Source organism: Oncorhynchus mykiss, chromosome 7 (genome assembly GCF_057628025.1).
Source record: "Oncorhynchus mykiss isolate SJ-2025 chromosome 7, ASM5762802v1, whole genome shotgun sequence".
NCBI classification, from domain to species: domain Eukaryota; kingdom Metazoa; phylum Chordata; class Actinopteri; order Salmoniformes; family Salmonidae; genus Oncorhynchus; species Oncorhynchus mykiss.
Window position 1 is genome coordinate 24,693,861 of NC_143028.1, and position 27,828 is coordinate 24,721,688.

At 41.7% G+C, this 27,828-nt stretch overlaps 3 protein-coding genes across 6 annotated transcripts; 1 reads left to right on the forward strand and 2 right to left on the reverse strand.

Moving 5' to 3' along the window:
* Nucleotides 1-904: 904 nt before the first annotated feature.
* On the reverse strand, nucleotides 905-12,291 carry LOC110527636 (uncharacterized). Of its 3 annotated transcripts, none has more exons than XM_090240577.1 (3): nucleotides 11,739-12,291; nucleotides 4,598-4,747; nucleotides 905-1,653 (listed from the first exon to the last, which is right to left on the reverse strand). In XM_090240577.1, the coding sequence occupies exons 1-2, from the start codon at nucleotides 12,028-12,030 to the stop codon at nucleotides 4,635-4,637; spliced, it is 405 nt and encodes a 134-aa protein (XP_090096703.1). In that variant the 5' UTR covers nucleotides 12,031-12,291; the 3' UTR covers nucleotides 905-1,653; nucleotides 4,598-4,634. The 3 variants fall into 3 exon arrangements, with proteins under 3 accessions (XP_090096703.1, XP_021464716.2, XP_090096702.1); XM_021609041.3 differs by having other exon boundaries at nucleotides 11,736-12,287; XM_090240576.1 differs by having other exon boundaries at nucleotides 905-4,747; nucleotides 11,739-12,290.
* LOC149982483 (uncharacterized) lies at nucleotides 10,639-19,663 on the reverse strand. Of its 2 annotated transcripts, XM_090240574.1 has the most exons (4): nucleotides 18,906-19,663; nucleotides 18,598-18,714; nucleotides 16,470-16,741; nucleotides 10,639-16,361 (listed from the first exon to the last, which is right to left on the reverse strand). In XM_090240574.1, exon 4 carries the CDS (start codon nucleotides 16,200-16,202, stop codon nucleotides 15,564-15,566), a length of 639 nt encoding a protein of 212 aa, XP_090096700.1. In that variant the 5' UTR covers nucleotides 16,203-16,361; nucleotides 16,470-16,741; nucleotides 18,598-18,714; nucleotides 18,906-19,663; the 3' UTR covers nucleotides 10,639-15,563. The 2 variants fall into 2 exon arrangements, with proteins under 2 accessions (XP_090096700.1, XP_090096699.1); XM_090240573.1 differs by having other exon boundaries at nucleotides 10,639-16,741.
* Nucleotides 19,574-27,663, forward strand: LOC149982484 (uncharacterized). Its single transcript, XM_021609027.3, has 2 exons — nucleotides 19,574-20,212; nucleotides 24,731-27,663. The coding sequence occupies exons 1-2, from the start codon at nucleotides 19,882-19,884 to the stop codon at nucleotides 25,801-25,803; spliced, it is 1,404 nt and encodes a 467-aa protein (XP_021464702.2). The 5' UTR covers nucleotides 19,574-19,881; the 3' UTR covers nucleotides 25,804-27,663.
* The last annotated feature ends 165 nt before the right edge of the window (nucleotides 27,664-27,828 follow it).

Sequence of the window (27,828 nt, forward strand, 5' to 3'; positions counted from 1 at the left end):
TGTGAAGAGTTTTACTACATCAAGCTCTCTGACTATACACCAGAGAACACACACAAGAGAGAATCCCTATAGCTATAATCAATGTGACAAGAGATACTCTGATAAAAGATCTCTGATCAAACATCAGAAAATACATGGAGTTGTTTCATGATATCAATGAAATAATGTCACAATGTAGAATGTTTTAACATTGTAGTAAGAGTATTTTAATGATGTTCTACCTTATCGTTTGCCCTGTTCAATGGATTGCAGCATGATATGGATATTAGTCTCAGGGGAAAATCCAGGCTCTGAATTGAAAGAGTATTATTTAACAAAAAGTGACTAACAAAAAAAGAGCTGTGTTACACTTACTGCGTTGGTGACCCACTTTAATCAAAATGCAGCACTCCAAAATGTAGCTAGCTGTTTTCTACAAGTTGAAAAATCTGCTTTTTAAAAAAATACATGTAATATGATCACTGTTGCAGATGTTTCTGTATATACACATGAAAGCAGTATAATAAATTGGTCTATAATCAGTTTTATTAACAATCTGACATCACTCCAGTATTTCTTGATAACATTCAAATACTAATTGTCTTTATTCCACTACTGAAGAAGCATGACTCAAATCACCTCATATTACCAACATCCAGCCTGACAAAAGATACATGTTTTATTATTCCATGCCTCACCCTTAAGTGAATTATTGCAAATACATATTAACAAAGGGGTGTACATTTGGTTTTGATTTTCACATTTACAATTTGTAACATTTAGTAATCAATTACTTATGTGTTACGAATCCCTTTTGGCCCGACAGTCTAGGGGGGGATGGTAATGAGACGCGTAACATAACTCAAGCAAATTATAATTGTGACAAAGTAAAAGTGTGAACGAAATAACCAGGACAACTGAAATCTACCGTCAAACTCAAGGTTTATTAATAAACACACGGTAATGGGGGGGGAGCAGGAAAAGGGGCTGAGCTGGACCCAAGGAAAGAAACAATAAGTATTCAAAACACCCCTAAGCTAGACTAGCCTATTTCAACAACAGCTAACTAACTAACCAAAAATACAGTGGGTGGTCCGCCCAGTTCTAACTAGTGTATTTAACAAAGTCTACCTACGGGTAGTGTATGCCCATGGGCGACTTGTCTTGGTTTCCCCTTTTCCCACCAGCAAAAACAATACTCACAGGAGATGACAAAGTGATTTGGAGGTGCTCAAACAAAAGATAGGTTAAGACACAAAGACAGTGAAACACAGAGATCTACATACATCGCATTTACAGAGAGATTGCGCTCTAGAGCAAACAACTGATGGTGTTTTTAAACAAAGGGAAAGGAACTGTGATAGGGTAGGAAACAGGAGGAGGTGTGTCTTCTGATTGATGATTGATTGTTGACTGATTGGGGAGTGATGATTTTCACCTGTGAGGGGAGAAGGAGAGAAAAGAAACAGACACAGGATACCTGTATCCGTAACATATGCAACCAGCTGACCATTTTTGGGTACAATTATATTGGTTGCCCTGCTTTTAGATATAATTATATTGAAGTTTTTACCCTTATTTTAGAATATCAGGATTCATTCTCAGATGTGCCAATCCAAATGCATGACATTGGGGACTGGGCCCCGATCCCACAACATGCCTATCGAGTGAACCCTGAAAAGAGAGAGAAGCTCCGCAGTGAGGTGGAAAGTTACTATGGATATTGCAGGTGTTGGTTGCGGATTGTCACAAGGGTGGGCAGTCAGCAAGATTTGTGTTTAGCCAGTGAGTTGCCATGGATTACAATGTATTTTGACTGCATGTTTTTCCGAGATTAGAATTACAATGTATTCTGTTCCAAGGGGACGAGAGTTGAACTCGGTGAGTTCTAGAAGCTAGTGTTGTCTTAAGGGGAAGGTGTTACAGGCTTTGGTTTTTCCATTTATGTTTTGAGGTTGGACTTTCGCACATAGGACACACTGATTGGTGTCACCTCATTAGTCAGTATGTGTTACACCTGTGCTGGCTTGTCCATCTCTTTAGTGGGAAGGTGTTTCAAGTCAAGAAATGGAACGGCAAGGCTGCAGAGCTGTGTTCGACCACCTCAAGCCCCTGGTAGAGCCGGGGGTAGTGTTTACCATGCCTTCAGCAGGCCGGAAAAGTGGGATCTATCCAAGTTTTCGGCTGTTGAATCCTTTGACGTATTGTTGAGTTCAACAAATGCACTGCGTTGGTTGAAAAGTGATACTAAAATGACATACCATAGTGGAAGATATCTTGATCAATCTTCGTGTAAATTCAGTATATATTGGTTTTGCAAGAGTCTGATTGGTTGGTCATTGGGTTCATAATGTTTAAATCAAGCTTTATTTATACAGCACATTTCAGACATGGATGCAACAATGGCTTCACAGGAAAAAACAATGAAAATAAACAAATATTTAATACAAACATAACAGAAAAAACAATAACTCAAACTAAACTGGAAGACTAATGGGCATTCTAAGTAAATGTCATATTTAAAATATTAACAATTCACACATATCCAACCCAAAATATCTTGTCTTACTCCATTGTTTGATGTTACGTTCTCCAGCAAGAAAACCAAAAATGTCCCTCAAACAGAAGAGGGAACAAACAACAACTAAAACTAAACAGGTTTTAGGAAGGGCTCTGAAAGACACTGAGGGTATCCACTGAAAGTTTTCTAGTAACAACAACTGGGACCTTAAAGACACCCACCATGAGACCCACTAAATCTGCCCAAGAAGAGGCAAACAAAAAAAAAAGCCACACCAAACTTAAAGACAGGAAGCAAACAAAAAAAGATGGAGCAACTAAAGGTGTTGACTCTCCACATCTATCAAGACAACAGGAGCACTGGACCAGACACTCTTAAATAAAACCTGGACCAGCTCAGGAAAAACACCTTCCTACTAAAGAGATGGACAAGCCAGCACAGGTGTAACACATACTGACTAACAAGGTGACACCAATCAGTTCTCCCTACATGCTAATGAGCTATACGTGCTAAAGTCCAACCTCAAAACCAAAGCCTGTAACACCTTCCCCCTTAAGACAACAAATATATCCTATACTTTTGTTGGACAAGTTTGCTCACCACCAACAGAAAACAATTTCCATTTCACATTATAATCAACTACAATGCTTCACCAATATCAACACGGTGTCTACTGTCAACAATTTAAAATTTTAAAAACTATTTTTTCCCACTAGCTTCTAGAACTCGTCTTTCTAAAACTCACTAGATTCGAAAACTCTCGTCTGCTTGGAATGAGCCCAAACAAAACTAATCTCAATACAAAAAAACGTGCAGTCAAAATAAATTGTGATCCATGGCAACGCACTGGCTAAACACAAAACACAAAACTTTTTGACTGCCCACCCTTGAGAAAATCAGCAAGCAAGTTGTCCTTACCACAGACATGTCTGATTTCAAGAGGACTCCTGCAATATCCGTAGTAATTTTCAGTTTTAATGTGTCCAAATCAATAACCAATATGCAGAAACAGTTTGGGATCAATTGAAAACCTAAACATAAAATGGGCTATATACACAAACATCTGCCACAATAATAATATTACTTGTAATTTTTAAAACAAACCTTTTAAAATGCTGTTGTTTTGACAAGTAGCAATAAATCACTGATATCGATTTGGGGGAAATCAGGCTGTATGTGCTGTTGAAACTAACTCAAAAACCACACGGAATATGGGAATAATGTGTACATCCCTGGTTAGAGCACAACTTGTAGAAAGCAGATCGCTACATTTTGAAGTGTTGCATTTTGATTCAAGTGGATCACCAACGCGGTAAGTGTAACAACTCATTTTTTGTTAGTCACTTTTTGTTAAATCACATAAATAGTACTCTTTCAATTCAGAGCCTGGATTTCCCCCCTGAGGCTAATATCCATATCATGCTGAAATCAATAGATCAGGGGACAAACGTTTAGGGTCCTACATTGTGACATCATTAATATATTCCTAGTACAATGTTAAAACATTCTACATTGTAACATTAATTCCCTGATATTATGAAACAACTCCATGTATTTTTAAATAATTGATATGAGATCTTTAATCAGATTATCTCTGGTCACTGCTATAAAATGTCTCTCCTGTGTGTTCTCTGGGGTACTCTCAGACTGCTAGATTGAACAAAACTCTTCCCACATTGATCACAGCTATAAGATTTCTTTCCTGTGTGTGTTCTCTGGTGTGATATCAGGTTGCTTATCTGAGGAAAACTTTCCCCACATTGATCACACCTGTAAGATTTAACTCCTGTGTGTGTTCTCTGGTGTACTGTCAGATCGCCAGATTGAACAAAACTCTTCCCACATTGAGTACAGCTAAAAGATTTATCTCCTGTGTGTTCTCTCAGGTGTACTGTCAGGACGCTAGATGAAACAAAACTCTTTCCACATTGATTACAGCTATAAGGTTTCTCTCCTGTGTGTGTTCTTTGGTGTATTTTAAGTTCTGATGAAGATTTGATTTGCAACATTTCCCACAATCAGAGCAGCAGTGAGATGTATCTCCTGTGTGAATTCTCTGGTGGAGTTTTAGTGAATCTAATCTTAAGTAACACTAACCACAGTCAGAGCAGCAGTGAGTTCTCTTCCATGTGGGTCATTGCGGGTGTTTCTTGAGATGTTCTGATCTGGAGAGACTCTTCTCTGCCTCTTCAGCATCATGAGGATGTTGAGGCTCCCCAGAGGACCCAAGATAGTCCTGTCTCTCTCCTGTGTGAACAACAAAGTCACACAGATGGTTAAAGGCACACAACAAAAAAACACAAAAAATGTGATGCCTACAGGGTAGCCATGATGTTGTACAACAATCAACGTCTGTAATGAATGTTAAAATTATTTGACAATTGACCTAAAATGAGCAAGAATAGTAATATTTTATCTTGTTTTCACATTAGTAGTAACATCGATGATTGTAGGCTAGAAATAAGTTATTCATGTTGTTGAAACTCTAAGCAGTGTGCCAGACGACTTTGGTCTCCAATATTGGCCCCTTTCTGTGTTTAATAAAATTGCGACACGAGGGCGATGCCCACACAATTTGATTGCAGAAACACCTCCCTGCTGATGAGGAAACCGATAGTTATGGATGTACTATCTGCCTGAAGCAAAAATGGTGAGCAAAGATTTTAGTTTTTCACAATATATGTGAATGTGAATGGGGGAAAACTCAGGGGAGTAACCTCAATTTACAGGTTGCTTATGAGTGCATTTCACACTACTTTGGATTATAATTGTAAGGCTCGTTTGAATGTCCTGCTTAATATGTTTGTGTCACCACAGCAAATCAACCGCTTTGTACTTAAAAAAACACTTCAACCAGTAAAATGCTCTTTGGCTAGCTTTTCCATCAGCCTGACAATGAGGGGTTGTACATTGTTTGCCAAATTGCCCATAACTTCACCTAACAACAAATATACCTATGTTGTTGTGATGTTTGTCATTTGACTGGCATTCAGAAAACGATTTCCTGGATCAGCTGATGATAGTTGAACATGTGACTGTAACTAAATAGCTACAGTATTAAGTATTATGTGTAATTATTGAAGAACCGCGTTAATGACAGTATCCATTTGGGTGTTGACAATAAAGATATGATTTTTTAAATGTTTTTTTTTTAAATGACATTTTTCTTCACCTTTATTTAACCAGGTAGGCCAGTTGAGAACAAGTTCTCATTTACAACTGCGACCTGGCCAAGATAAAGCAAACAGAGTTACACGTGGGATAAACAAACGTACAGGCAATAACACATTAGAAAGTCTATATACAGTGTGTGCAAATGGAGTAAGGAGGAAAGGCAATAAACAGGCCATGCTATGGGTGGGTGTTGCTATGGTGGCCAGTGAGCTGAGTTAAGGCAGAACTTTACCTAGCAAAGACTTATAGATGACCTGGAGCCATTGGGTTTGGCGACGAATATGTAGCGAGGGCCAGCCAACGAGAGCATACAGGTCGCAGTGGTGGGTGGTATATGGGGCTTTGGTGACAAAACGGGTGGCACTGTGATAGACTACATCCAGTTTGCTGAGTAGAGTGTTGGAGGCTATTTTGTAAATGACATCGCTGATGTCAAGGATCGGCACGGTAGTCAGTTTTACAAGGGTATGTTTGGCAGCGTGAGTGAAGGAGGCTTTGTTGCAAAATAGGAAGCAGATTCTAGATTTAATTTTGGATTGGAGATGTTTAATGTGAGTCTGTATGGAGAGTTTACAGTCTAGCCAGACACCTAGGTATTTGTAGTTGTCCACATATTCCAAGTCAGAACCATAAAGAGTAGTGATGCTAGTCGGGCGGGCGGGTGAGGGCAGCGATTGGTTGAAGAGCATGCATTTAGTTTTACTAGCGTTTAAGAGCAGTTGGAGGCCACGGAAGAAGAGTTGTATGGCATTGAAGCTCATCTGGAGGTTTGTTAACCTCTCTACACTACTGTCCCACCTGACCAACATCCAGTGAAAGTGCAGGGCGCCAAATTCAAACTACAGAATTGTAAGTATTTAACATTCTTGAAAAGACACATGCAATATGTCAAATTAAAGCTTGACTTCTCGTTAATCCAGCCAATGTGTTAGATTTCAAAAAGGCTTTATGGCGAAAGCAAACCATGCGATTATCTGATGACAGCACCCCATAAAACAAACACAGACAATCATATTTCATCCCGCCAGGAGCAACACAAAACTCAGAAATAACGATATAATTCATGCCTTACCTTTGAAGAGCTTCTTCTGTTGGCACTCCAATATGTCCCATAAACATCACAAATGGTATTTTTGTTAAATTAATTCTGTCGTTATATCTCCAAAATGTCCATTTATTTGGTGTGCTAGATCCAGAAAAACACCTGGTTCCAACTCGCGCAACATGACTACAAAATATCTAATAAGTTACCTGTAATCTTTGTCCAAACATTTCAAACAACTTTCCTAATACAACTTTAGGTATTTTTTAACGTAAATAATAGATAAAATTTAAGGCGGGATAAACTGCGTTCAATAGGGGATAAAAACAAAGTGGAGCGAGATTTCAGGTCACGCGCCCCAACCACAACATTACATTAGACTCGACCCTTGTTCTGAACAGGGCTACTTCTTAATTTCTCAAAGGAAAAACATCAACCAATTTCTAAAGACTGTCGACATCCAGTGGAAGCGATAGGAACTGCAAGCAAGTGCCTTAGAAATCTAGATCCCCATAGAAAGCCCATTGAAAAGAGAGATTTTCCTGGATGGTTTGCCCTCGGGGTTTCGCCTGCCAAATAAGTTCTGTTATACTCTCAGACATCATTCAAACAGTTTTAGAAACTTCAGTGTTTTTTCTATCCAAATAGAGATGGATAGAGTTGGGGTAGCCAGGAGGAAAGCATGGCCAGCCGTAGAGAAAGGCTTATTGAAATACTTGATTATCGTGGATTTATTGGTGGTGACAGTGTTTCCTAGCCTCAGTGCAGTGGGCTGCTGGGAGGAGGTGCTCTCATTCTCCATAGACTTTACAGTGTATCCCAAAAACTTTTTGGAGTTCGAGCTACAGGATGCAAATTTCTGTTTGAAAAAGCTAGCCTTTGCTTTCCTAACTGACTGTGTGTATTGGAGCATGCCCAAAATAAACGGCCTGCTACTCGGGCCCAGAAGATATAATATGCATATAACAGATTTGGATAGAAAACACTCTAAAGGTTCCAAAACTGTTAAAATAGTGTCTGTGAGTATAACAGAATTGATTTGGCAGGCGAAAGCCTGAGAAAAATCAATTCAGGAAGTAGTTTTTTTTGTTGGTTTTGTAGTTTTCTATTCAATGCCATTACAGTATCCATTGACTTATGACTCAAATTGCAGTTTCTATGCCTTCCACTAGATGTCAACAGTCTTTGGAAATTGTTTCAGGCTTGTATTCTGAAAAATGAGGACGTAAGAGCAGTCTGAATGAGTGGACCCTAAAGTGTCACAGAGCTTTTTCATGCGCGCGACCGAGAGAGTGCCTTTCTTGTTTAACTTTCATATTGACGACGTTATTGTCCGGTTGAAATATTATCGATTATTTAGGCTAAAAACAACCTGAGGATTGAATATAAACATCGTTTGACATGTTTCTATGAACCTTATGGATACAATTTTGATTTTTTTTGTCTACCTGTTTTGACTGCATTTGAGCCTGTGGATTACTGAAGAAAACGCGCGAACAAACTGAGGTTTTTGGATATAAAGAGACTTTATCGAACAAAGGGAACATTTATTGAGTAAATTAATGTCTGCTGAGTACAACCATTTAAAGATCAAAGGTAAGGGATGAATTCTCCCTCTATTTCTGACTTGTGTAACTCTTCTACTTTGCTGGTTACGGTTTGTAATGATTTGTTTGCTGGGCTATGTTCTCAAATAATGTATGCTTTCGCCGTAAAGCATTTTTTTTTTAAAAATCTGACACCGTGGTTGGATTCACAAGAAGTTCATCTTTAAACCTATGTAAACTGTTTTCTGAATTTTGGCGCCCAGCAGTTTCACTGGCTGTTGAAGAGGTGGGACGCTAATGTCTCACGTACCCAAGAGAGGTTAACCCAGGCCCTGTGTCCCCCCAGGCACTCTCACTTGTTAACTTCTGTAACCATAAAAGCCTTGGTTTCATGCATGTTAACATCAGAAGCCTCCTCCCTAAGTTTGTTTTACTCGCTGCTTTAGCACACTCCGCCTACCTTCATGTCCTTGCCGTGTCTGAATCCTGGCTTTGGAAGGACACCAAAAATTCTGAAATTTCCATCCCCAACTACAACATTATCCGTCAAGATAGAACTGACAAAGGGGGAGGAGTTGCAATCTACTGCAGAGATGGCCTGCAAAGTTCTATCATACTTTCCAGGTCCATGCCCAAACAATTCAAGCTTCTAATTTTAATCTTCTAATCTCCAGAAGTAAGTCTCTCATTGTTGCCACTTGTTATAGACCCCCCTCAGCTCCCAAACAGGTGACCAAACTGGGATATGCTCAACACACCGGTCATCCTACAATCCAAGCTAGATGACCTCAATCCCACACAAATAATCAAGGAACCCACCAGGTACAACCCTAGATCCGTAAACATGGGCACCCTCATAGATATTATCCTGACCAACTTGCCCTCCAAATACACCTCTGCTGTTTTCAATCAGGATCTCAGCGGTCACTGCCACATTGCCTGCATCCGTTATGGGTCCGCGGTCAAACGACCCCCCCTCATCACTGTCAAACGCTCCTTAAAACACTTCTGCGAGCAGGCCTTTCTAATCGACCTGGCCCGGGTATCCTGGAAGGATATTGACCTCATCCCATTAGTAGAGGATGCCTGGTTGTTCTTTAAAAGTAATTTCCTCACCATCTTAATCAGCTAAGACAACAACAGGTAAAATGACGATGAATGGGCAGATAGGGTCAGTTAACTACACACAGGGCCTGAGTTCAAGGCTGGGGCCGACAGATAAACAAAATAGAGATTTGTGATTAATGAACAGTCCAACAGGTATCAGCTATGTAGCCAAGTGATCATAGGGTCCAGCGAACAGCAATATATGAACCAAGGAAGCCGTTAGGTAGTCGATATTAGGCTAGCCAGGAGATGCGCCTGGCTCAAGGCTAACTGGTGCTAGCTTCGGGACAAGGACGTTAGCCACTATAGCCACTTCGGTGAAAAGGTCCAGAGCTTACAGCAGGAATCCGGTGATGTAGTGGCTTCTAGTCATGTTAGTGAAGAGTCCGGGAGGCATCAGCTGTGTAGCCGAGTGATCATAGGGTCCACTGAGCAGGCCAGAAGATGGGCCTGGCTCAAGGCTAGCGTCGGGGCTGGGCCACTCGGTAGCAGCTAGCTAGCTGCGATTATCCGGAGCTTATGGCAGGAATACTGTGATGTAGAGGAGAAAAACAGTCCGATATGCTCAGAGTTGATATCGCGCTGTGCAGACTGGCAGATATTAAAAAATAGCAGATCCGTATCACACTGGGTGAGGCGGTTTGCCGGAAGGTATATTTAATTTAAAAATGGAAAAAGAGATTGAAATATATTGCAACATATACAAAGACTTAAAAATATAACATTTACAACAACAAACACGTCTTACTAGTTTTGGAATAGTTTTCATTTTTCAAACAGGTTTGTTATTTTATTTCAGTTTACTAAATAGTTTTCCTCTAATTACTTTTTCTATAATAAGCATGTGGGTTTCCCCTATCAACCAGTCATAGGTACTGGCGACAAAGCGCCTCGTAACCTAGCTGGGAATGGGACAGACGGAACCATTCTGTGGAAACAGATGGGGGCTAAATGTAATCAAATCTAATTCCCAGGAATGGGGTTCATATGAACCACAGAGACTGTGTGTGGGATAATAACATGGCCGTGTCCAACCCTGCTTGTTCACTCGACTCCGCTACCAACCACCAATCTCCAAAAGGGCCATTAACCTGTATCACTAGACACCTCATAGTGAGCTACAGGTAGGAATCAACAATGAATCCCAATAATGAGACACCTCTGGGGAGGGGTGTCAGAAACATTTTAAAAAAGAAAAAAATAGATATACATATATATAGTGTTTTAAGATTAACTGTTTTTTTTTACAAATCCGTCAAGACACCAACTTAGACTTTACCGTGAAATGCTTTACTTACAAGCCCTTAACCAACAGTGCAGTTCAAGAAGAAGAAAATATTTACCAAGTAGACTAAAATAAAAAGTAATAATAAAAAGTAAACAATGAGAATAACAATAACGTAGCTATATACAGGGGGCACCGGTACCGAGTCAGTGTGCAGGCTAGTTGAGGTAATCTATACATGAAGGTGGGGGCGTAGTGACTATGCATAGTTAACAAACAACCAGCGAGTAGCAGCAGTGCACAAAGGGGAGGGGGGTGGGGGGTCAATGTAAATTGTCTAGTGGCGATTTTATGAATTGTTCAGCAGTCGTATGGCTGGGGGGTAGAAGCTGTTGAAGCTTTTGCTTCTAGACTTGGCGCTCCGGTACCGCTTGCCGTGCGGTAGCAGAGAAAACTGTTTAAAACTTGGGTGACTGGAGTCTCTGACAATTTTGTGGGCTTTCCTCTGACATGCCTATTACATAGGTCCTGGATGGCAGGAAGCTTGGCCACAGTGATGTACTGGGCCGTTGCACTACCCTCTGTAGTGCCTTAGGGTCAGATGCCGAGCAGTTGCCATACCAGGAGGTGATGCAACCGGTCAGGATGCTCTTGGTGGTGCAGCTGTATTACCTTTTGACGATCTGGGACCGATGCCAAATCTTTTCAGTCATCTGAGGGGAAAAAAGTTTTGTTGTACCCTTCATGACTGTCTTGTTATATACCCACGTAGGTGATTGAAAGATGAACTGAGGTCCACACTCCAGTCCAGTTGATGGTGGTAATGCACCTTAAAGTTGGTTTCCAACCTCCATATAAAGTCCAAGTAAGAAAAAGAAGCCTGAAGGAAGGAGAAATTACGAGAAACTAATTTGGTTTACCGTTTGGGGCATCGCGACTGGTTACTTATTTTGATGTGATATGAAAGTATTGTGTGAAATTATTTTGATGTGATATGAAAGTACAGCGATTTGTTTCTAGAAATTCATCCCAATTGAGAATCGATTCACATTTAGATGCTTCAGCCATTCCTACAGAACAACATTAAAGTGTAGAACCCCTTTACTGCATATTGGTTCAACGACTGGAGACGGTACATACTACTGGTGTTGAACAGATCTCCAACCTCCTCTTCTTCCTCCAATGTGACAGTCATCTCCCCCTCCTCTTTCACTCCAAAAACTACATCCTCCACTTTCTCTTCCTCCTCTTCTTTTACTGTAACATCCTCCTCCTGTTTCACTCTGAACGCGTCTTTCTCTTCTTCTTTCACTGTAACAGCCTCACCCGCTAATTGTTTTCTTATTGTAACATCCTCCTCTTTCACAAGAGCTTCTTTCTCCGTCAAGCAGACCTCCTCTTCTTTATCAAGAGGAGAGTAGCTTAGTGAACTCATGGTCGGGGATGTTAGCTAGCTAGCATTAGAGACTAGCCTAGTTCTAAACTAACTTATGAAACCAGCTAGCTGACAAACAATGTAAATATATAATTAAATGGGCCAACAAGTACATACGACAGAAGTGTGTTTAATACACAGCGACTAATATACACCAAAACAGTGTAAAGAGCGTGAAAGTTGTAGCTATGTTTGCTAGAAAGCTACCGAGGTGTCTGACTAGCTGTTGTTGTTGAAGGAGCGTCCCGTTCACTAGATTACACGTCACACTGGCAGCGTCGCCGGAACCTAAAATACACACATCGCCAGCTGCTGACTGGAGTGGGCAACGCAGTTGAAGAACCAAAAGTTTATTTTTAATTTATTTCATAAAAGTTTAAAATTTTATTAAGTAGTTCAAAGAGAAGCATGTGTTGATTGATTCGTGTTTAATGAGTGAGAATTTAAAACAAACTTTACACCCACTACATATTTTCATTGAACCATACTTCTGAAATGGATCATTTTGACTCCAGAGGCACATCTTTAATCATAGCCTAAATGTGGTTTATTCAATTTTTCATGACTTTGTCAATCAACTTGTTCTGAATAAATCTAAATCATGGTTTAGGGTTTCTGTATCAAAATGGACTTTTAACAAATTAAAATCCTTTGGAGTAATATTGACCCCAGCCAATAGCACCTTTGATAAATAGGACATTTATTTCAAATCAAAATCACATTTTATTGGTCACATACACGTGTTTAGCAGATGTAGTGAAATGCTTGTGTTCCTAGCTCCGACGGTGCAGTAATGTCTAACAAGTAATATCTAACAATTTCACAACATATATCCAATACACACAAAACTAAATATTTGAATCTAGGTTTCTCTGTAGACATGATCCATACCACCAGAGCGTGGAGGGGCAACTGTATCGGTGGTTTTGACCAGATCAACACCTGCAGATATACAGTATACTGCCTCCCATGTACACTCCTAAGATTGGACTTTTCTATACCACATATCACATGACTGTGTTCCTGCCAAGGCAGCAGCTACTCTTCCTGGGGTTTATGATGGATCTCCATTAGTTCCTGCCAAGTAAGACCTAAGGTCAGGGAGCGCATCAGCAGGGAGCAACATGATAATTAATGATTTCTTAACAACCATTTTTTATTTAATGTCTATTAAGAGTATCTTGTCAACTTTATTTCACTTGGTGATGTTTCATTATAGAGAACATAACATGACAATACATGACATCTAAGTAGCTGAATATGATTATGGACTAACAGTCTAACAGTTTGAAGGACACAACTCATGTTATTCTGGTTAAACAGTGAGATACTAGTTGATTAAGGAGTGGGGAGTTTTTTACAGTTAGGAAATAATATGTCATATTTTACTCGTACCTCAGCCAGCATTGTGAATGGTTAGGAAATAATATGTCATATTTTACTCGTACCTCAGCCAGCATTGTGAATGGTTAGGAAATAATATGTCATATTTTACTCGTACCTCGTACCAGCATTGTGAATGGTGTCTGATGCAGTGACATACTAGACCATGGCAGTAAATCTAATACTTAGTTGTTTTTAGTCAGGCATGAAAGGTCTGGGGTGGTTTAGTGGTTATAAGTTACATCTCTTGTCATGCTGGCAGGGTCTGAATCAAACCCAATGTCCAGTGGGATTGATCTGTTTGATCCAATCGTTTGTTTCAGTAGTTGAATCCTTTGCCGGATTGTTGATTTCAACATTTTTCATTTTCAACATATGCACTGGGTTGGTTGAAAAGTAATACTAAACTTACCATGCACTTTATTGACAAAGTGGAAGAATTTTATTTATATATAAGTTATTACAATGCCATTCATACAAAACAAACCATCAATATTCCAAACAAAATCAAATATAGGCATTTTTTAATTAAAAACGAAACAAAAACCCAATAACAAAAAACTCAGGGGAGAATCTTCCCTCCCCTTCATGCCTACAAACTACATGTCCCCGTCCCTAATCTATCCCCTTAAATCATCTAAATTAACCCCAGCCCTAAACCTCCCTTCCACCTCTCACAGGCAGCATGCTGCCCCAACTTCCTCTCCTCCCAAATTTCCTTCCAACCTCCTCACTATCCCCTCCACCCCCCAATCTCTCCCTGTCTTTACCATGTCCTACCTGGCTTCCCACAGCCCCCATTTAAAGAGGCTTATGAGAAGTCAGAGCAGAAACCTGTCCCTGACCGTCCCCCTCACTCTCCCTACACCTCTCTCTACCCTAGCCCAAACAAAACAAAATGCCCTTTCACCCACCTAACAACAGCCGTGCCCTAGCCCATACTACTCCGGCAAAGGCACAGTCCCAAAAGGTGTCTCCTCCCCGCCACAAGATGGTCTTGGACATGTGGGGGATGGTGCCAAGCTATGCCTGTACATGATGGAACGTACCGGCAAGCACTTATGGAGGCTCAACCAATTCAGGTCCTTGAGCTTGTTGTCCAGAGCCCGCGCCTGAACTCCCTCCCAGACCACTACCGGGATACCCACTACAACCTACAACCCACCACTCTAACATCCCCTCACACATGGACCAGAGGCCTTCAATCCCACGAGACAAACCAGTAAAGGCTTCAATGAAAGCTAATCCAGCACATCCCGATCTCATTTCCAGTACCCCCTACCAAAGAGGCAGACTGGTGATCTCACCTGCAGGAGCACCCCGTCATGATCCGAAAAGAAAACAGGCAACAGCTGCCTAGACAACTGACCCAAGGACCTAGACAGAAAAATATAGTCAAGCCTCCACGCAACCCCCCGGGAGTTGCACCAAGTGGAACCAGCCATTGTCGGAGTAGTATGCAGTTCTCCAACCATACCATGGCAAGCACTATCCCCCCTACCCCTAAATCTATATTAAAATCCCCCCCTATCACCACTTGCCTATTTGTGGCGCACAGGGGCGCCATCTCCACCACCTCCTTCCTGTCTGCCGCCACCTGTGGCCCGTACACCCCCACTAATCTATATCTGCAATCCCTTAAGGTGACATCCACAACCAAAACCCTCCCCTGCAAAACCACAAATTAACCCTCAACCTTTACCTCCCTGTGCCCACATAAAATCCCTACCCCTGATGAGTGCAACCCCCGTATACCCCAAACCGAATCCCCCTTGTCCCACTCCCTCCTAAATCTATTAACATCCCAGGTGAACCCCCTTTAGGTGAACCCCCTTTAAAAAACAAGTCAAAACCCACACCCTCTAAATAACTAAAAACCGCCCTCTTAACAAAATCTCTTAAACGCTTACATTTAAACTAACAAAAGTTATAGTAGGCTCCATTAAAAAAATATATAAAATAAATTCAAAAACAACCATCACCCAACTACTAACCCCCTGCCTCAGTTGACCAGCCCTGAGCCGTGCTTGGTGTATCAAGCTCCTCCAGGAGTTGAGGGGCTGGGGAAGCCAGCGAGGACACAGAAGTTTCTCCCACCCCCATCACTCGATTGGCCACCCCCTCCATGCCCCCTTCCCTCTCGCTGTCTGTCAAGAGCCCCTTCCTCTTCCCTCTCTTCTTTGACGATGGTGGTAACAGGAAGACACCACCCCCACCATTCCCCCATCACTTCCACGAGGACACTCGGCATTCTGCTGTCCCCCCACTCCCTCTTCCTCCACTGGTCCTGCCACCGACTCCTTCTCCACCACCTCTACCGCCTTTGCTGCTCTCTCTGGCACCTCCACTCGCTTGATTCCTTCCGCCTCTTTTCCCCTCCTCTCCTCCCGGTTCTGCTGCTCCCGTGCCTTCTCTGTCCCCCTCTCCTCCTGCTGCCGCTCTTTGCTCCTCCACCTTCCGTGAGGCCATCCCCTCTGGGCCTGTGCTCGGTTCTTGGTCTGGGCCTCCTCCCCTTCCTCCCCCATCCCCCGCTCCTGCTCCCCCCCAACAGCAGACACATATGACCTCTGACAAGCCGGGCATTCCTGCCACAGGTGTGCTGACGAGCCACACCCGTGGCACACCTTGAGCTCGTCACAGTCCTTTGCCTCGTGCTCCCCAGATCCACAAAATCTGCACTTTCTTGTGCTGCACGAGACTAGTATGTGCCCGTAGGCCATACAACGCCTACAAAACAGGGGCTGACGTGCATAAAACAACGTCCCCCTGTCAGCCCCCAGGGAGAACATAGCTGGAGGATGAAGGTAGCCACCCAGTCCCTTTGGGTCCTCCCTGAGGAGGGCCTGGAAGTCTCACCTCCCGTTCCAAAAACCCAGGGAGTCCTTGAGGTGCCTTGCTGAGGAGATGTCATCCATGTATCTCGCCAGAAAGGCCCTCACGTCCTCGTCCTTGACGTATGGGTTATAAATGTTCACAGTTACAATCCTGAAATAGTTTTTTGCCAAGCTGGTTACCTCGTAGTGGCACATCGACCTCGCACCTCCCACTTCTCTCACCTTTTTCAGGATCTCGTTGTGTTTTTCTTCTGAGTGTAAAGCCACATCATAAGTTCCCTCCAACAGGTAACCTTGGAGGCAAAACACATCCTTCCCTGTCAGTTTAAGGAGCCACATCAAGATAGTCCTTCCAAACGGTTCACGTCCGAATGTCTCAGTCTCCTTGTCCTTCCATGCAAAGCGAACTGTATTCGCCAGACCGATCCCAGGGACCGACCTATTTGAAGAATTTTGCACCATATCCAGTCCGCTCTCTTCTAAAAAAGGAAAAACTGAAAAGAAAAGCAAAAATGGCTGAGAATCATTACCCCAAAAAACTTTACCGGCCTTCGGCTTTCAGCTAAGGGGTTACGGTACCTCAGTACCCAACTTTAACTTAGCCACACAGGAGAGAAGCCTTATAGCTGTGGTCAATGTGGCAAGAGATACTCTGATTCAAGTGGTCTGATTAAACATCAGAAAATACATGCAGGAGACCCACAGAGTGTAGAATGATCTCCAACACCAGACCTGGGTAGTCAAACACAGAGTGTGGAATGATCTCCAACACCAGACCTGGGTAGTCAAACACAGAGTGTAGAATGATCTCCAACACCAGACCTATATACATCATATCACATTTTATTTGTCACATACACTTGTTTAGCAGATGTCATTGCGGGTGTAGCAAAATGCTTGTGTTTCTAGCTCCAACAGTCCAGTAATATCTAACAACTAATATCTAACAATACACACAAAGGAATGGAATTAAGAATATATAAATATTTGGACGAGTGATGTCAGAGGGGCATAGACTAAGTTCCTTGGAGTACACATCACGGACAAACTGAATTGGTCCACCCACACAGACAGCGTTGTGAAAAAGCAGCAGCGCCTCTTCAACCTCTGGAGGCTGAAGAAATGTGTCTTGTCACCAAAGGCACTCACAAACTTCTACAGATGCACAATCGAGAGCATCCTGTCGGGCTGTATCACCGGCTGGTACGGCAACTGCTCCGCCCACAACCGTAAGGCTCTCCAGAGGGTATTGAGGTCTGCACAACGCATCACCGGGGGCAAACTACCTGCCCTCCAGGACACCTACACCACCCGATGTCACAGGAAGGCCATAAAGATCATCAAGGCCAACAACCACCCAAGCCACTGCCTGTTCACCCCACTATCATCCAGAAGGCGAGGTCAGTACAGGTGCATCAAAGCAGGGACCGAGAGACTGAAAAACAGCTTCTATCTCAAGGCCATCAGACTGTTAAACAGCCACCACTAACATTGAGTGGCTGCTGCCAACATACTGACTCAACTCCAGCCACTTTAATAACGGAAATTGATGTAAAAAATGTATCACTAGCCACTTTAAACAATGCCACTTAATATAATGTTTGCATACCCTACATTACTCATCTCATATGTATATACTGTACTCGATACCATCTACTGCATCTTGCCATGCCGTTCTGTACCATCACTCATTAATATATCTTTATGTACATATTCTTTATCCCTTTACACTTGTGTGTGTGTATAAGGTAGTAGTTGTGGAATTGTTAGGTTAGATTACTCGTTGATTATTACTGCATTGTCGGAACTAGAAGCACAAGCATTTCGTTACACTCGTATTAACATCTGCTATGTGACATAAAATGTGGTTTTATTTTAAATACAGTAGAATAGAATACAGTATATATGAGATGAGTAATACATAGACTAAGATACATTAGAATAGGATAGAATACAGTATATACCAGAGGTGGGACTAAATCATTGTTTTACAAGTCACAAGTAAGTCTCAAGTCTTAGCACTCAAGTCCCAAGTCAAGACAAGCTATGGGGCGCAATCAGGCAATGTAGGCTTTTAGACAATCGCCCAACCTTAACACACACCTACACCCTCTCGGTGTGGTTACAGTAGGCTAACGTATGTCAATTGTTTTAGGAACAGCAGTAACATCAGGCAGGATTTAGGCTACCAACTGCCTGGCCAGTTGTTGCTCAATCTTGAGTGCAATGTTCACGTTCCCGCATTGACTGGCTGTGTGGAGGCTCATTGATTTAATGTTACGTTAGCCTACATGCTATACTAGCAAAACAATTAATCATATAGCTGTCGGCTATATTAGCCACGACTTACCGTTCTTTGTGCAGCTTCAAATGTCGAACGAAGTTGTTGCGCCTCCGTCTGTAATGTTCTTCCTGATGTTTTGCAAGTTGCAATCCGTTTTTTGTTGATACAGCGTAGTCTTTATATCTGAAAATAATAATTACTTAATTACATCAAGCGTTCCAATGGCAAAACGTTTGATTTAATTACATCAAGCGTCCCAATGGTAAAACGTTTGAGTTCATTGTGACACGGTCACGTTGCCTGCTGTTTATTGCCACGTTGGGATGCAACCTTTTTTTAATATCCTTTTTTTTATTTATTTTTTATAATCTTACCCCCGTTTTTTCTTCCCAATTTCGATCTTGTTTCATCTCTGGGTGAGGCGAAAGTCAACTCCTCTGAAACATGACCAAACCGAACTTCTTCACACCCGCCCGCTTAACCCGGAAGCAAGCCGCAACAATATGTCGTTCACCTGACGACCGAGTTCAAGCCTGCAGGCGCCACAAGGAGACACTAGAGCGAGATGAGCCAAGTAACTATTGTGTTATTGACAGTACATTTGTTAATTCCATGTGTAACTCTGTGTTGTTGTTTTTGTCGCACTGCTTTGCTTTATCTTGGCCAGGTCGCAGTTGTAAATGAGAACTTGATCTCAACTGGCCACCAGGTTAAATAAAAGAGAAAGAAATAACACATAATAATATATAAAAATGTAGGAGCAGTATAGACCTAGTCTGTTCATTATATACATCTACATGATGTATTGTTACACCATGTAGCAGCAGCATAGACCGACAGTAGCTGGCTACTTATTTAGATTTAGTATGACTTAATGAAACTGCCTTAAATGTGCTGTAGTAAACATTTTTTATTCGCACTAATCAATCAGCACATTCCTGTCTTTGCATGTCTCAATATAATAGTATTATTTAATTAAATCAATTTAAAATAATCTTTGTCTGAAAATAAAATATGATCCTCAACTGCGTTTCCCCTCCAGTCAGCAGACGGCGATGTGCGTCTTTCAGGCGACGCTGCCAGCGTGACGTATAATCGAATGGACGGTTCTTCAGAAACAGCTGGTCAACCACCTCCGTAGCCTGCTAGACGACATAGCCGAAAGATTCAAGCTATTTATACGCTTTCGGTGTATATTACCTACTGTGTTTTACACACTCTTCTGTCGTATCTACTTGTTAACCTATTTAATTTAATATTACGTTATTTTGTATTAGTCAGCTATAGTAGCTGGCTGGTTAAGTTAGCACAATCCTAGTCGCTAATGATAGCTAGCTAACATCCCCGACCATGAGCTCCCTAAACTACTCTCATCCTGTTGAAGAAGAGGAGGTCTGCTGGACGGAGAAAGAAACTCTGGGGCTGAACATTGTCGTGAAAGAGGAGGGTGATGTTACAGTAAAACAAGAAGTAGAGGGTGTTACAGTGAAAGAAGAAGAGAAAGACGTTTCAGTGAAAGAAGAGGAAGACGCGTTCAGGGTGAAAGAGGAGGAGTATGTTACTGTGAAAGAAGAGGAGGAAGAAAAAGGGGAGGATGTAGCTTTTGGAGTGAAGACGGAAGGGGAGATTACTGTCACATTGAAAGATGAAGAGGTGGAGATAGGAGATCTGATTAACACCAGTAAGTACCGCCTTGCATGTCTTTTTAACTTTGGATATTCGGAGTTGGCTCGTCAATACCTCTTCAACGGAGGACCCAGGATGATGACTAATATGTCTAGAATCAGACGACATAGAGAACAAGCTACCCCTTGTTTTCTCCGTTCCGTTTCCAAAAAGTGACTTAACATATATATTTGAGAAGGGTCTATCTGCTGACCGCAGACTGGGGGGCACGGCGTGTAGTGATTTTCGTGTAGTGATGATTTACTACACGGTGCCCCCCAATAGTGCCATTTGAGAGTTGGGTTGGCTACACCAAAGATTATGGATATACTGACAAGATGTCTCTCCGGCCCTAACAAGGGGAGTTGTTGTCCACAAAGCGGCACTGCGGGTTGTCTAGCTCCTGTCTATCCTTTCTTTGGATTGATGGATTCATCTTATTATTGTAATCTATTGTTTATATTCTATGAGGGTTGTTGTCGTCAACTGCCTGTATTCAATGAAGAGAGATGCTAAGCTACTAGCATGAATTTGCATAGCGATCTGGAGACAACTCTTAGTGTTTTTATCAAAGTTGTCGGTATATCACGTGTCCACATAACAACTTAAGCATTACGAAACTTCTGTTAGATCAAGTAAACCTCACATAGCAAATAAGCCATTAATTTTGTTGTTGACCAAATTTGACACTTTCCACATAATAATAATAATTGTTTCCACTTGGATACAACCAACTGTAGCCCACTGGCATGACCGAGAGAGCTACAACCTACTGTATCCTACTGGCATGACCTAGAGAGATTCAACCTACTGTAACCTACTGGCATGACCTAGAGAGTTACAACCTACTGTAACCTACTGGCATGGCCTAGAGAGTTACAACCTACTGTAACCTACTGGCATGGCCTAGAGAGTTACACCCTACTGTAACCTACTGGCATGACCTAGAGAGTTACAACCTACTGTAACCTACTGGCATGACCTAGAGAGTTGCAACCTACTTTAACCTACTGGCATGACCTAAAGAGTTACAACCTACTGTAACCTACTGGCTTGACCTAGAGAGCTAAAGTTGTAAAGTTCCTGGATTTTAAATGAATTTTTTTCTAGTAACAATGATAACTTGTATCTTCCTATCCACTTGTGGGATCCCTCTCCTTTGTCGTCCTCTCTACACCAATAACAGACAACTACTGTGGGATCCCTCTCCTTTGTCGTCCCCTCTACACCAATAACAGACAACTACTGTGGGTTCCCTCTCCTTTGTCGTCCCATCTACACCAATAACAGACAGATACTGTGGGTCTCCCAATCACGGCCGGATGTGATACAGCCTGGATTGGAACCAGGGACTGTAGTGACGCCTCTTGCACTGAAATGCAGTGACTTAGACCGCTGCTTTCGTGTGTATGTGTTTAACTTTTTAACTGTACTAGAATGCTTAAAAGGCTGCTAAAATTTTAAATATCGGTTATCGGTATCGTTTTTTGGGACAAGGCAACTATTGGCCAAAAATGTAATATCGGTGCATCCCTTTATTCTAAAATTGATTATTATTTTTTAAATCCTCATCAATCTTCACACAATACCTCACAATGACATCACAATACTCCATAATGCCAAAGCAAAAACGGGTTTCGATTTTTTTGCAAATGTATTAAAACTATTCCCCAGGATAACTAGTCTGAGTAATGTAAGATCCCAGGATAACTAGTCGCAGAGTAATGTACAATAACTAGTCTCAGAGTCTAAGCCTTGTCTGAGCGGGAGGTTTTTCTAAGCTATATGGAATTGTTTTAAGAAGGTTTAAGTAACATGAAGGGCTTCCCGAGTATAGTACTGTAGAAACACCCTCCAACATGAAGGGCTTCCCCAGTATAGTACTGTAGAAACACCCTCCATCATGAAGGGCTTCCCCGGTATAGTACTGTAGAAACACCCTCCAACATGAAGGGCTTCCCCGGTATAGTACTGTAGAAACACCCTCCAACATGAAGGGCTTCCCCAGTATAGTACTGTAGAAACACCCTCCAACATGAAGGGCTTCCCCAGTATAGTACTGTAGAAACACCCTCCAACATGAAGGGCTTCCCCAGTATAGTACTGTAGAAACACCCTCCAACATGAAGGGCTTCCCCAGTATAGTACTGTAGAAACACCCTCCATCATGAAGGGCTTCCCCAGTATAGTATTGTAGAAACACCCTCCAACATGAAGGGCTTCCCCAGTATAGTACTGTTTTAAGGTTATACCAATGATAATTAGGCTTTATGATTTAGAACTGTAAGACTCCTTGAAGTATCAACCAAAAATATTAATAAGTTAATTTGTGTCAAATTATTAGGCCATACTGCTATAACCCATAGTAACACATTGGATAACATTCACAACATGGAACAACAGTAACCATAGTAACATTGTTTCCCTCAAAACATCTAAAGGAAGTTTGTTCTGAAGTGTCTGGTTTCCTAATTAGCAGGGAGGAGTTTCTACAACCAGATATACCACATCCATAACTAGTGGTTTCCTCATTACCAGATATACTACATCCATTCCTAGTGGTTTCCTCATTACCAGATATACTACATCCATAACGAGTGGTTTCCTCATTACCAGATATACTACATCCATAACTAGTCGTTTCGTCATTACCAGATATACTACATCCATAACTAGTCGTTTCGTCATTACCAGATATACTACATCCATAACTAGTGGTTTCCTCGTTAGCAGATATACTACATCCATAACTATCGGTTTCCTCATTACCAGATATACCACATTCATAACTAGTGGTTTCCTCATTACCAGATATACCGCATCCTCAACTAGTGGTTTCCTCATTACCAGATACAGTGGAGCAAAAAAGTATTTAGTCAGCCACCAATTGTGCAAGTTCTCCCACTTAAAAAGATGAGAGAGGCCTGTAATTTTCATCATAGGTACGCTTCAACTATGACAGACAAAATGAGGGGGAAAATCCAGAAAATCACATTGTAGGATTTTTAATGAATTTATTTGCAACTTATGGTGGAAAATAAGTATTTGGTCACCTACAAACAAGCAAGATTTCTGGCTCTCACAGACCTGTAACTTCTTCTTTAAGAGGCTCCTCTGTCCTCCACTCGTTACCTGTATTAATGGCACCCGTTTGAACTTGTTATCAGTATAAAAGACACCTGTCCACAACCTCAAATAGTCACACTCCAAACTCCACTATGGCCAAGACCAAAGAGCTGTCATAGGACACCAGAAACAAAATTGTAGACCTGCACCAGGCTGGGAAGACTGAATCTGCAATAGGTAAGCAGCTTGGGTTGAAGAAATCAACTGTGGGAGCAATTATTAGGAAATGGAAGACATACAAGACCACTGATAATCTCCCTCGATCTGGGGCTCCACGCAAGATCTCACCCCGTGGGGTCAAAATGATCACAAGAACAATGAGCAAAAATCCCAGAACCACACGGGGGGACCTAGTGAATGACCTGCAGAGAGCTGGGACCAAAGTAACAAAGCTTACCATCAGTAACACACTACGCCGCCAGGGACTCAAATCCTGCAGTGCCAGACGTGTCCCCCTGCTTAAGCCAGTACATGTCCAGGCCCGTCTGAAGTTTGCTAGATAGCATTTGGATGATCCAGAAGAAGATTGGGAGAATGTCATATGGTCAGATGAAACCAAAATATAACTTTTTGGTAAAAACTTCCATCAGCAAGGGCATTGAAGATGAAACGTGGCTGGGTCTTTCAGCATGACAATGATCCCAAACACACCACCCGGGCAACGAAGGAGTGGCTTCGTAAGAAGCATTTCAAGGTCCTGGAGTGGCCTAGCCAGTCTCCCGATCTCAACCCCATAGAAAATCTTTGGAGGGAGTTGAAAGTCCGTGTTGCCCAGCAACAGCCCAAAACATCACTGCTCTAGAGGAGATCTGCATGGGGGAATGGGCCAAAATACCAGCAACAGTGTGTTAAAACCTTGTGAAGACACAATTGGTGGCTGACAAAATACTTTTTTGCCCCACTGTATACTACATCCATAACTAGTGGTTTCCTCATCAGATATACCACATCCATAACTAGTGGTTTCCTCATTAGCAAATATACTACATCCAGAACTAGCGGTTTCCTCATTACCAGATATACTTCATCCATAACTAGTGGTTCCTCATTAGCAGGGAGAAGTTTCTACAACCAGATACACTACATCCATAACTGCAAACAAATTGCGTGTGCATCGCCTTCGTGCTGCAATTTTAGGAAACACAGAAAGGGGCTTATATTGGAGACCAAAAGTCGTCTGGCACAGTGCTTCGAGTTTCAACAACATGAATAACTTATTTCTTGCCTACAATCATCGATGTTACTACTAAAATATGACTCTTCTTGCTCATTTTAAGACAATTGTAACATTCATTATAGACTTGAATTGTTGTACAACATCATGGCTTCACTGTTGGCATCACCTTTTACAGTGGATTTCTACTGTTGTGGGCCTTTAACCATTTGTCTGACTTTGTTGTTCACACAGGAGAGAGACGTGACTATCGTGGAGCCTCTGGGGTGCCTCAACAACCTCATGATGCTGAAGAGGCAGAGAAGAGTCTCTCCACATCAGAACACCTCAAGAAACATCTGCGGAGATCCACATGGAAGAGAACTCACTGCTGCCCTGACTGTGGGAAGAGCTTCACCTCATCAGGCATTAAAATTCATCAGAGAATCCACACAGGAGAGAAACCTTTTTGCTGTGATCAATGTGGGAAGAGTTTTACTACATCTGGCTCTCTGACAGTGCACCAGAGAATACACACAGGAGAGAAACCTTATAGCTGTGGTCAATGTGGGAAGAGGTTTACTCAATCAAACAGCCTGATATCGCACCAGAGAATACACACAGGAGAGAAGCCTTATAGCTGTGATCAATGTGGTAAGAGTTTTACTACATCTGGCTCTCTTACTTTACACCAGAGAATACACACAGGAGAGAAGTCTTATAGCTGTAATCAATGTGGGAAAAGTTTTATTCAATCTAGCTATCTGACAATGCACCAGAGAATACACACAGTAGAGAAATCTTACAGCTGTGGTCAATGTGGGAAGAGTTTTTGTCAATCTAGAGATCTGACAGTGCACCAGAGAACGCACACAGGAGAGAAACCTTATAGCTGTGGTCAATGTGGGAAGAGTTTTATTACATCTAGCATTCTGACTCGACACCAGAGAACACACACAGGAGAGAAACCGTATAACTGTGGTCAATGTGGGAAGAGTTTTATTACATCTAGCATTCTGACTCAACACCAGAGAACACACACAGGAGAAAAACCTTATAGCTGTGGTCAATGTGGGAAGAGTTTTGTTCGATCTGGCCATCTGACAATACACCAGAGAACACACACAGGAGAAAAACCTTATAGCTGTGGTAAATGTGGGAAGAGTTTTGTTCGATCTGACTATCTGACATTACACCAGAGAACACACACAGGTGAGAAACCTTATAGCTGTGACCAATGTGGGAAGAGTTTTACGACATCTGGCTCTCTGACTTTACACCAGAGAATACAAACAGGAGAGAAACCTCATAGCTGTGATCAGAGATAATTTGATAAACGATCTCTGATCAAATATCAGAAAATGTATACATGAAGGAGTTGTTTCATGATATCAATTCATTAATGTCACAATGTAGAAGCCTAAACGTCACCCTGTTCTATGGATTTCAGCATGATTAATATTAGCCTCAGGGGGAAATCCAGGCTCTGAAATGGAAGAGTACTATTTATGTGATTTAACAAAAAGTGACTAACAAAAAAAGAGTTGTCCTCTAACCAGGGATGTTCACATTATTCCCAGAATCCGTGTGGTTTCTGAGCTGTTAGTTTTAACAGGACGTGCAACCTCATCTCCCTCCTCTCTCGGCACAATTGATTTCGACGTGATATCGTTGAGTGATGACAAATAAGTGTTGTGTTCCTTTGTTTTGCAACCCCTAAATTTAAATGCATCACTCCAAAATGTAGCTGACTGTCTTCTGCAGGTTGTCCTCTAACCAGTGAGGTAAAATATATCTCCCATTTTCATGTGTTTTTTAGTTGTGTTAGTTTCAACAGCACGCACAACCTGATTTCCCCCCTAATCGATATCAGTGATTTATTGCTACTTGTCAAAAACAATATCGTTTTTGGTGCTTGTGTCCGTGGTGAGGACCACTTGGTTCCTGATTGTCTCAAGGGTGGGCAGTCAAAAAGTTTTGTGTTTAGCCAATGCGTTGCCATGGATTACAATTTATTTTGACTGCACGTTTTTCCGTATTGGAGATGAGTTGTGTTTGGGCTCGTTCCAAAGGGACGAGAGTTCTAGAAGCTAGTGCGTTTTAGGAAGACGACATGTAGGGAGAACTGATTCAAATAAAAAATTATTAAAAAAAAAATATATATATTATTTTTTTATTGTTTTTAATTGTTGACAGCCAGCAGACACCATGTTTATATTGTAGTTGATTATAATGTGAAATGGAAGTTGTTTTCTGTTGGTGGTAAGCATTCTCTTAAGGTGTTACAGTCTTTAGTTTTTCCATTTATGTTTTGAGGTTGGACTTTAGCACGTATAGCTCGTTAGCACGTAGGGCGCACTGATTGGTGTCACCTCGTTTGTCAGTATGTGTTACACCTGTAATGGCTTGTCCATCTCGTGGTGTTTCAGGTTCTATTTAAGAGTGTCTGGCCCTGTGCTCCAGTTGTCTAGATAGATGTGGAGAGTCAACACCTTTTAGTTGCTCCACCTTTTTGGTTTGCTTCCTGTCTTTAAGTTTGGTGTGGGTTTTTCTTTTATTTGCCTCTTCTTGGGCAGATTTAGTGGGTCTCATGGTGCATGTCTTTTATGTCCCAGTTGTTGTTACTAGTCAACTTTCAGTGGACACTGAGAGCATAACTGCAACATTATGTTATACTTTTATTGGATCAAATGGTTGTTTTTTGCAACCGAATAGATGGTTCTTTGAACAATCTGTGTGTTCTACTGAGGATGGGCCTCTGGGAGATAACTGACAGGAGATTTACAATGTCTTTTGGGTGATGAAACCTAAAGAGACCGCATTCCAGAGCATGAGTTAATGTTCTATATGGTACCGGGGAGAGATGACCCCAGGGCCAGAACCTGGTCTCTACACAAAGAGTACTGTTTTTACATGAGATGCTGTGAATTATAAGTACCTTTCATACAAATCTTAACCTTGTTACCCGTTCTATACGTCTATTGTTGGTCATGTAGGTTGAAAGGGGTGTATCTTGGCTATAAAAGACCTTTGTACTTTTGTCTCGTGGCTCTCAACAAATCATCTGGGGGTGATTTGTCGACCAGCCATCATTATCGTAGAGCACTCAATTGAGTCACTTTATATGTGTACGCTGTATTGACCTGCTCCCTTATTATTAAGTGAATAAAGATTTAGTTTAAGAATAACTCTGACTTGTGTGATAAGTTTGTCTCCTCATTTGATATTAAAGAAATTAACCACATTTGGCGATTGGGATGTGAATCTTTACTTGGTGACCGCTCCTGACGACCTGGTTAAATGGAACACGAGGGATCCCTCAAACTTGGAATTTCAGGAGACCACACTTTGGG

Coding starts and splice junctions, on each gene's coding strand:
- LOC110527636 (XM_021609041.3), bottom strand. CDS start 12,030: ATGAGTTCACTAAGCTACTCTCCTCTTGATAAAGAAGAGGAGGTCTGC. Junction 4,748..11,735: donor AGATCTGTTCAACACCAGTA/GTATGTACCGTC, acceptor TTGTTCACACAG/GAGAGAGACAGGACTATCTT.
- LOC149982483 (XM_090240574.1), bottom strand. CDS start 16,202: ATGTTCTCCCTGGGGGCTGACAGGGGGACGTTGTTTTATGCACGTCAG.
- LOC149982484 (XM_021609027.3), top strand. CDS start 19,882: ATGAGCTCCCTAAACTACTCTCATCCTGTTGAAGAAGAGGAGGTCTGC. Junction 20,213..24,730: donor AGGAGATCTGATTAACACCA/GTAAGTACCGCC, acceptor TTGTTCACACAG/GAGAGAGACGTGACTATCGT.